A 9,594-nucleotide genomic window follows, 5' to 3' on the forward strand; every position below is an offset into this window, starting at 1 on the left:
GTGTTTTGGAGTGCACCTGTGGAGCCTGTGTTTTGGAGTGCACCCATGGAGCTTGTGTTTTGAAGTGCAGTCGGGGAGCCTGTGTTTTGGAGTGCATCCATGGAGCCTGTGCTTTGGAGTGCAGTCAGGGAGCCTGTGTTGTGGAGTGCAGTCATGGAGCCTGTGTTGTGGAGTGCAGTCACGGAGCCTGTGTTTTGGTGTGCATTCGCAGAGCCCGTATTTTTGAGCGTAGTCGGGGAGCCCGTGTTTTGGAGTGCAGTCATGGAGCCTGTGTTGTGGAGTGCAGTCAAGGAGCCTGGGTTGTGGAGTGCAGTCAAGGAGCCTGGGTTGTGGAGTGCAGTCAAGGAGCCTGTGTTGTGGAGTGCAGTCACGGAGCCTGTGTTTTGGAGTGCAGTCACGGAGCCTGTGTTGTGGAGTGCAGTCAAGGAGCCTGGGTTGTGGAGTGCAGTCAAGGAGCCTGTGTTGTGGAGTGCAGTCACGGAGCCTGTGTTTTGGAGTGCAGTCACGGAGCCTGTGCTTTTGTGTGCAGTCACAGAGCCCGTATTTTGGAGTGCAGTCACGGAGCCTGTGTTTTGGAGTGCAGTCAGTGTGCCTGTGTTTTGGAGTACAGTCATGGAGCCTGTGTTTTGGAGCGCAGTCACGGAGCCTGTCTTTTGAAGAGCAGTGTGGAGCCTGTGTTTTGTAGCGCAGTCGGGGTGCCTGTGTATTGGAGAGCAGTTACGGAGCCTGTGTTTTGGAGCGCGGTCTCAGAGCCTGTGTTTTGCAGCGCGGTCACGGAGCCTGTGTTTTGCAGCGCGGTCACGGAGCCTGTGTTTTGGAGTGCAGTCAGGGACCTGTGTTTTGGAGTGCAGTCGCAGAGCCTGTGTTTTGGAGCGCTGTCACGGAGCCTGTGTTTTGGTGTGCAGTTAGGGAGCCTGTGTTTTGGAGCACAGTCACGGAGCTTGCGGTTTGGAGTGTAGTGTGGAGCCTGTATTTTGGAGCACGGTCACGGGAGACTGTGTTTTGGAGTGCAGTCACGGTGCCTGTGTTTTGGAGCACAGTCATGGAGCCTGTGTTTTGGAGCACAGTCACAGAGTCTGTGTTTTGGAGTGCAGTCAGGGAGCCTGTGTTTTGGAGTGCACCAATGGAGCCTGTGTTTTGGAGTGCAGTCAGGGTGCCTGTGTTTTGGAGCACAGTCACAGAGTCTGTGTTTTGGAGTGCAGTCAGGGAGCCTGTGTTTTGGAGTGCACCAATGGAGCCTGTGTTTTGGAGTGCAGTCACGGCACCTGTGTTGTGGTGTGCAGTCACGGAGCCTGTGTTGTGGAGTGCAGTCACGGAGCCTGTGTTTTGCAGCGCGGTCACGGAGCCTGTGTTTTGCAGCGCGGTCACGGAGCCTGTGTTTTGCAGCGCGGTCACGGAGCCTGTGTTTTGGAGTGCAGTCAGGGACCTGTGTTTTGGAGTGCAGTCGCGGAGCCTGTGTTTTGGAGCGCTGTCACGGAGCCTGTGTTTTGGAGCGCTGTCACGGAGCCTGTGTTTTGGTGCGCAGTTAGGGAGCCTATGTTTTGGAGCACAGTCACGGAGCTTGTGGTTTGGAGTGTAGTGTGGAGCCTGTATTTTGGAGCACGGTCACGGGAGACTGTGTTTTGGAGTGCAGTCACGGTGCCTGTGTTTTGGAGCACAGAAATGGAGCCTGTGTTTTGGAGTGCAGTCAGGGTGCCTGTGTTTTGGAGCACAGTCACAGAGTCTGTGTTTTGGAGTGCAGTCAGGGAGCCTGTGTTTTGGAGTGCACCAATGGAGCCTGTGTTTTGGAGTGCAGTCAGGGTGCCTGTGTTTTGGAGCACAGTCACAGAGTCTGTGTTTTGGAGTGCAGTCAGGGAGCCTGTGTTTTGGAGTGCACCAATGGAGCCTGTGTTTTGGAGTGCAGTCACGGCACCTGTGTTGTGGTGTGCAGTCACGGAGCCTGTGTTGTGGAGTGCAGTCACGGAGCCTGTGTTTTGGAGTGCAGTCACGGAGCCTGTGTTTTGGAGTGCACCTGTGCAGCCTGTGTTTTGGAGTGCACCCATGGAGCTTGTGTTTTGGAGTGCAGTCGGGGAGCCTGTGTTTTGGAGTGCATCCATGGAGCCTGTGCTTTGGAGTGCAGTCAGGGAGCCTGTGTTTTAGTGTGCATTCGCAGAGCCCGTATTTTTGAGCGTAGTCGGGGAGCCCGTGTTTTGGAGTGCAGTCATGGAGCCTATGTTTTGGAGTGCAGTCACGGAGCCTGTGTTGTGGAGTGCAGTCAGGGAGCCTGTGTTGTGGAGAGCAGTCAGGGTGCCTGTGTTTTGGAGCACAGTCACAGAGTCTGTGTTTTGGAGTGCAGTCAGGGAGCCTGTGTTTTGGAGTGCACCAATGGAGCCTGTGTTTTGGAGTGCAGTCACGGCGCCTGTGTTGTGGTGTGCAGTCACGGAGCCTGTGTTGTGGAGTGCAGTCACGGAGCCTGTGTTTTGGAGTGCAGTCACGGAGCCTGTGTTTTGGAGTGCACCTGTGGAGCCTGTGTTTTGGAGTGCACCCGTGGAGCTTGTGTTTTGGAGTGCAGTCGGGGAGCCTGTGCTGTGGAGTGCAGTCACGGAGCCTGTGTTGTGGAGTGCAGTCACGGAGCCTGTGTTTTGGTGTGCATTCGCAGAGCCCGTATTTTTGAGCATAGTCGGGGAGCCCGTGTTTTGGAGTGCAGTCATGGAGCCTATGTTTTGGAGTGCAGTCACGGAGCCTGTGTTGTGGAGTGCAGTCAAGGAGCCTGTGTTGTGGAGTGCAGTCAAGGAGCCTGTGTTTTGGAGTGCAGTCACGGAGCCTGTGTTGTGGAGTGCAGTCACGGAGCCTGTGTTTTGGAGTGCAGTCACAGAGCCTGTGTTTTTGTGTGCAGTCACAGAGCCCGTATTTTGGAGTGCAGTCACGGAGCCTGTGTTTTGGAGTGCAGTCAGTGTGCCTGTGTTTTGGAGTACAGTCACGGAGCCTGTGTTTTGGAGCGCAGTCACGGAGACTGTCTTTTGAAGAGCAGTGTGGAGCCTGTGTTTTGTAGCGCAGTCGGGGTGCCTGTGTATTGGAGAGCAGTTACGGAGCCTGTGTTTTGGAGCGCGGTCTCAGAGCCTGTGTTTTGCAGCGCGGTCACGGAGCCTGTGTTTTGCAGCGCGGTCACGGAGCCTGTGTTTTGGAGTGCAGTCAGGGACCTGTGTTTTGGAGTGCAGTCGCGGAGCCTGTGTTTTGGAGCGCTGTCACGGAGCCTGTGTTTTGGAGCGCTGTCACGGAGCCTGTGTTTTGGAGCGCAGTTAGGGAGCCTGTGTTTTGGTGTGCAGCGTGGAACCCGTATTTTGGAGTGCAGTTACGGAGCCTGAGCCTTTCGAGTGCAGTCAGGGAGCCTGTGTTTTGGAGTGCAGTCAGTGTGCCTGTGTTTTGGAGTGCAGTTGCGGAGCCTGTGTTTTGGAGTGCAGTTGCGGAGCCTGTGTTTTGGAGTGCAGTGTGGAACCCGTATTTTGGAGTGCAGTCATGGAGCCTGTGTTTTGGAGTGTACCCGTGGAGCCTGTGTTTTGAAGTGCACCCGTGGAGCCTGTGTTTTGGACTGCAGTCGGGGAGCCTGTATTTTGGAGTGCAGTCACGGAGCCTGTGTTTTGGAGTGCAGTTACATAGCCTAAGCCTTCGAATGCAGTCAGGGAGCCTGTGTTTTGTAGTGCAGTCGGGGTGCCTGTGATTTGCAGCGCAGTCACGGAGACTGTGTTTTGGAGCGCAGTCACAGAGCCTGTGTTTTGGAGCACAGTCGGGGAGCCGGTGTTTTGGAGCGCAGTCGGGTTGCCTGTGTTTTGGAGTGCAGTCACGGAGTCTGTCTTTTGAAGAGCAGTGTGAAGCCTGTGTTTTGGAGTGCAGTTGCAGAGCCTGTGTTTTGGAGTGCAGTAACGGAACCTGTGTTTTGGAGAGCAGTCAGGGAGCCTTTGTTTTGGTGTGCAGGCATGGAACCCGTATTTTGGAGTGCAGTCAGGGAGCCTGTGATTTGGAGCGCAGTCACGGTGACTGTGTATTGGAGTGCAGTTACGGAGCCTGTGTTTTGGAGCGCGGTCTCGGAGCCTGTGTTTTGCAGCGCCGTCACAGAGCCTGTGTTTTGGAGTGCAGTCACGGAGCCTGTGTTTTGGAGTGCACCCATGGAGCCTGTGTTTTGGAGTGCACCCATGGAGCCTGTGTTTTGGAGCGCAGTCACGTCTGTGTTTTGGAGCGCAGTCACGTAGCCTGTGTTGTGGAGTGCAGTCAGGGAGCCTGCGTTTTGGGGTGCAGTCAGATAGCCTGTGTTTTGGAGTGCACCCATGGAGCCTGTGTTTTGGAGCGCAGTCACGTAGCCTGTGTTGTGGAGTGCAGTCAGGTAGCCTGTGTTTTGGAGTGCTGGCGTGGAACCCGTATTTTGGAGTGCAGTTGCGGAGCCTGTGTTTTGGAGCGCAGCCGCGGAGCCTGTGTTTTGGAGCGCAGCCGCGGAGCCTGTGTTTTGGAGCGCAGCCGCGGAGCCTGTGTTTTGGAGCGCAGCCGCGGAGCCTGTGTTTTGGAGCGCAGCCGCGGAGCCTGTGTTTTGGAGCGCAGCCGCGGAGCCTGTGTTCTGGAGCGCAGCCGCGGAGCCTGTGTTCTGGAGCGCAGTGTGGACCCTAAATTTGGACTGTGCCCATCGAGCTGGTTTTTGAATATATCAAGACATGGATATGGAAAGTGAATATACTATGGTAAGTTTGCAGATGAAACAAAAGTAGTTTGGAAGGAGCAGTGGCAAGAGTGGAATAGATCGAGCTTCATTGGAGCAGCAGCACAGGAGAGGAATCCAGAGGCAAAGGACCTATACTGAAACCAGGGTTCAAAAAAATGGCACAGGCCAGGAGGATTGACTGCTTAGGAACTTTAGGGACTTAGAAAGCAGTTCCTTGCAGGGGGAGGGGAAACAGAATCTAAAGCCCTTATTTTTGTGTTTTGTAGTTTGTTAGGAATGGTTCACAAAGGCAGGAGAAATCAGCCCCATGGAATGCTCTTCCTGCAATATGTGGGAAATAGTTAACACTCTTAGTGTTAATGGTGACTACGCTTACAAAAGGTGTGTTCAGCAGCAGCTCCTGATTGACCACATCGAGTGGCTGGAGCTGTGAATAGACTCCCTTTGGAGCATCTTTGATGCTGAAGATGTTGTGGATAGCACATTTAGTGAGCTGGTCAAACCACAAGCAAGAACTACATCGGCAGAAAAGCATTTGGTGGCCACTAGGAAGACTAGTAAATGTACGCAAATAGTGCTGGAGTCCCTGTGACCATCCCCCTCTCAAACAGGTATACCATACTGGATACTGCTGGGGGAATGGCCTCTCAGAGGAAAGTAGCAACAACCAAGTTTATGGCATCGTGGTTGGTTCTGTTGCACAGCAAGGGAGGAAAAAGACTGGGAGAACTTCAGTGATAAGGGGAACTGACATGCAGTTCTGTGTTTGCAAATGAGACTCTCAAATGGCATAGTGCCTCCCTGGTGCCAGGATCAGAGATGTCTCAGAGCGGCTGCAGAGCAATCTGAAGGAGGAGGACGAGCAGCCAGCTAGCATGGTACATGTTACCAATGACATGGGTTAAAACAATGAAGTCCTGGAACAGGAATTCAGAGCATTAAGTAGTAGATTAAAGAGGAATTCTGCTAAAATTGTAATCTCCAGATTACTTCAAGTGCCACATGTTACTGAGTACAGGAGTAGGAAGAAAGATCAGATGAATGCGTGGCTAAAGGGATGGTGTAGGAGGGAGGGCTTTAGATTTTTGGATCATTGGTACAGCGTCTGAGGTATGTAGGACTTATACAAGCTGAACGGGTTGCATCTGAACTGGAATAATTCCAATATTCTTCCTGGGAGGTCTGCTTGTGCTGTTGGGAAGGCTTACACTAATTTGTCAGAGGAATCGGACACAGGTCGATGCAAAGTCAGACGCAAGGCCCAATCAGATGTAGAAGTAGTAGTAGAAAGAGTAGGGTCTATTCGAGACTAAAGGGGCAAATCAGTACATGGAGCCAGAAAATGTGGATACGATCTTATATTAATATTTCTTATTGGTCTCACAGCGGAGAAAGATATTGTATTTGGAGATTTCAGTTGGGATGGTGAGGTTCTAGAGCAAGTCAAGATTAATAAAGGAGGAGGTATTAGATTTTTTAGTGAGCATAAAGGTGCATAATTCCTAGGACCTGATGAGATCAATTCCAGGCTGCAATGATAGCAATGAAGGAGATTGCAAGGGGCCTGTTAAATATTTAATACTTCACTAGCCACAGGTGAAGTGCCACATGACTGGAGGATAACTAATATCGTAGAATCCCTAGAGTTCAGATCGAAGCTATTTAGCCCATTGAATCTGCATTGACCCATTAAACAGCATTCCACCCAGACTAACCCCCCATATCCCTGCATTTATTATTACTTATCCACTTAGCCTACGCATCCCTAGACGCTATGGGCAATTTAGCGTGACCAATCCACCTAACCTGCACATTTTGGACTGTGCGAGGCAAATAGAGCACATGGCGGAAGGCCATGCAAACTCGGGCAGAGTAGTTTCTGGTGCTGTGCCACCATACCATGGTTCCTTTGTTCAGTAAGGGCAACAGAGATAGGCATAGTTAGTCTGATGTCAGTGGTAGGGAAATTTTTGGGGAGGGACAGGGTTAATCAACAATTGGAGAGGCAGGCATTGATCAGGGATAGTTAGCACAGATTTGAGAGGGAGACCCTGTCTATCTAATTGAATAGAGTTTTTTTTGAAAAGATGATTAAATATATTGATAAGAGTAGAGCAGTTAATGTGGTTTACATGGAAATCCACATGGCAGGACAGTCTAAAAGCTGAGCGGCAATAGGATCGAAGGCAAGTTGGCAAACTGAATCCAAAATTGGCTCACAAATAGGAGGCAAAGGGTGATAGTGGAGGGTTGTTTTCGTGACTGGAAGCTTGTCACCAGCAATGCACCAAAGGGCTCGGTGCTGGGACCCTTGCTATTTGTTACATAGAGTTATAGAGACGTACAGCATGGAAACAGACCCTTCAGTCCAACCCGTCCACGCCGACCAGATATCCCAACCCCAATCTAGTCCCACCTGCCAGCACCCAGCCCATATCCCTCCAAACCCTTCCTATTCATATACCCATCCAAATGCCTCTTAAATGTCGCAATTGTACCAGCCTCCACCACATCCTCTGGCAGCTCATTCCATACACGTACCACCGTCTGTGTGAAAAAGTTGCCGCGCAGGTCTCGTATTTTAACAACTTGGATGTGAATATATAAGGTACACAATTAGTAAGTTTGCAGGTGACACGAAAATTGATGGTATTGTTGATACTGAGGAGGGTAGTCTCAGATCGCATTCTGATATTGATCAGTTGGTATATTGAGCAGAGCAATGGCAGATAGAATTTAATCCTGATGAGTGGAGGTGATGCATTTTGGGAAGTCTTATAAAGAAAAGACCTACCATTCATTGTGTAGGTACCTAGAGAGCATTAAGGAACAAAGAGACCTTATTATTTCAGCAATTCTTTTTAAAATAAAGAGATAGATGTTGTTTTGAAATGGTCACACAAACCATACTAAACACAAGGTGAAGGAAGTGACACATCACTTCCTAGACATATATGCTTCTGGGAACTGAGAAGCTATTTTCTTATCTCTACAATTTGTGGTATTAACCAAAATAAAGGTTAATTTAAATACTATTTTGCATAAATAGAAAAAGCCACAGTTGCAGTATACTTTAAGAAATATATCCTCTTAACCAGATATATCATAACCCGGGGGGGGGGGGTGACAAAGCTATGTATGAGTTATCTGGCAAAGTGTCAGTTTGGCTAGTATTTTATTATATCCTGTTACTGACTGTGGCACATTCTCTACTTACTTTACTCCTTTAAAAACACTGGTTAACGTGATGAGACTTGTCCCTTATCACTTATGGTGGTCTTTCTCAGCCATGGAGTAAAAAAATCAATAATCTTAATTGCCGTTGTCCATTACGTTATGCTTGAGATGCCACTGCAGTGAAAGATCAGTTTGGAAACCAGGGAAACAGCAGCACAGCGTAATACCTTACATTATACATTCATCAGGCAATTGCCCTAAGGATTGTGTGTATGTCAGGGACCAACAGGCTAACACAAATATATTTATGTATCTTTATACCCATTATTTACTATCACAACATCCTAGCAGATGGACATCTCTCACCACCTCCCCCAAAAAAAAGAAATACCAAATTAAAGCAGATAAATGAACAGCCGTAGGGGGGGACGCGTGGTAGCCACAATGGATTTGTCTCGCCCACTCTGCCTGGCTGAAACAGGAGACCAGGTCGAAAACAAAACTATCTGCTCCAACTTACCCAGTGTCTTGACAGCGATCTGGCGGGTGAGCGGAGGCGGCAGGTTAATGCAGACCAGATCCACATCCTGGTGCAGCAAGACATCGTCGATCCTGTTGGTGTAGAAAGGGACGTCCATCTCCTTCGCCAGTTCCTCCGCTCCCTCTGGCGTCCTCCCCCACAGAGCTGTCACCGAGAAGCCTTGGCTCTGGAGCAGAGGGATGATCACCCTGGTCGTCAAACTGGTGCCAAACACACCGACTCCGGGCAGCATGGTGACTGAAGGAGATCGGCTCCTGACTTCTCCAGCTAGTGAAACATTACTGGGACCAGCCAGCCTGAGGACTTAGCCCCTCGGCCACGTTTCCCATGTCCTCGCCTCAGCTAAAAACAAAAAAAAGGGGAGAGGGGTCCTTCTCTCCCAATTGCAGGTGAAAGCCAACAAGTTGTAATTGTGTTCCGGCACACACTTCCTGTTCGCACTGTGACTGTGTGAGAGTGTGTGTGGGGAGAGCTCTCTGGGCTCAGAATAACACTGCCACCTTCTGCTGTTCCGCACCGCCCTCTAGAACGGAATCTCCGGGCCTGCGAGCTGCTGATTGCTGCAGCGGTTTCTCACTGGGGTAAGGGGGGGCGGGGGGGGGGGAAGGCCGGTCAACAAACAAAACACACACACAAAAACCTCCAGGAGAGCCCGGGGGGCAGTGGCTGGATCTCGGCCAGCGGAGCCCCGCTCTGCAAAGGGGCGCGCTGTGACCGGACTGACCCAGCGGCAGCTTCCAATCCGGCCGCTTCCAGGCGCGTTCCTCGCTTTCTCCAACCCAACCAATGGAGGAGGGAGACTGGCAAGACTGGTTGTCAGTGGCACAGGATGATAGCACACAGGCACTGGCACACAGACGATGAAAATAAACTAACCGACACCGGTCTGTACGTCCCTAACACAGACCCTAACATAGATAGAGACACTGACAGAAAGACAGTGACCCAAAGACAATGACATAGGGGGGGCAGTGAGATATTCAGACACATTGAGACCCGTAGAGACAGTATCAGATACAAATACACGGAGACCCGTGAAGTAACTCAGAGGCTGCTATCCCAAAATCAAGTCACCCTTTGTTTACACATGGATAATTTTTGACACTGGTCCTGTTTCCTCAGAGCCAGCTCTCAGAGTGAACAGAACCCCTGACACTCCTGTTAATTTGTTTCCCCTTTAGCTTGAATG

At 50.7% G+C, this 9,594-nt stretch overlaps 1 protein-coding gene across 1 annotated transcript in view; it reads right to left on the minus strand.

Moving 5' to 3' along the window:
* Nucleotides 1–9,243, minus strand: part of LOC140465009 (glucose-fructose oxidoreductase domain-containing protein 1) — a 147,514-nt gene extending 138,271 nt beyond the window's left edge. The window contains exon 1 of the mRNA XM_072560786.1: nucleotides 8,385–9,243. Coding sequence (XP_072416887.1) covers nucleotides 8,385–8,637 — 253 coding nt within the window. The 5' untranslated portion in view covers nucleotides 8,638–9,243. The remainder of the gene's footprint in view (nucleotides 1–8,384) is intronic.
* Nucleotides 9,244–9,594: the final 351 nt, after the last annotated feature.

This window comes from Chiloscyllium punctatum, chromosome 41 (genome assembly GCF_047496795.1).
Source record: "Chiloscyllium punctatum isolate Juve2018m chromosome 41, sChiPun1.3, whole genome shotgun sequence".
Taxonomy (NCBI): Eukaryota; Metazoa; Chordata; class Chondrichthyes; order Orectolobiformes; family Hemiscylliidae; genus Chiloscyllium; species Chiloscyllium punctatum.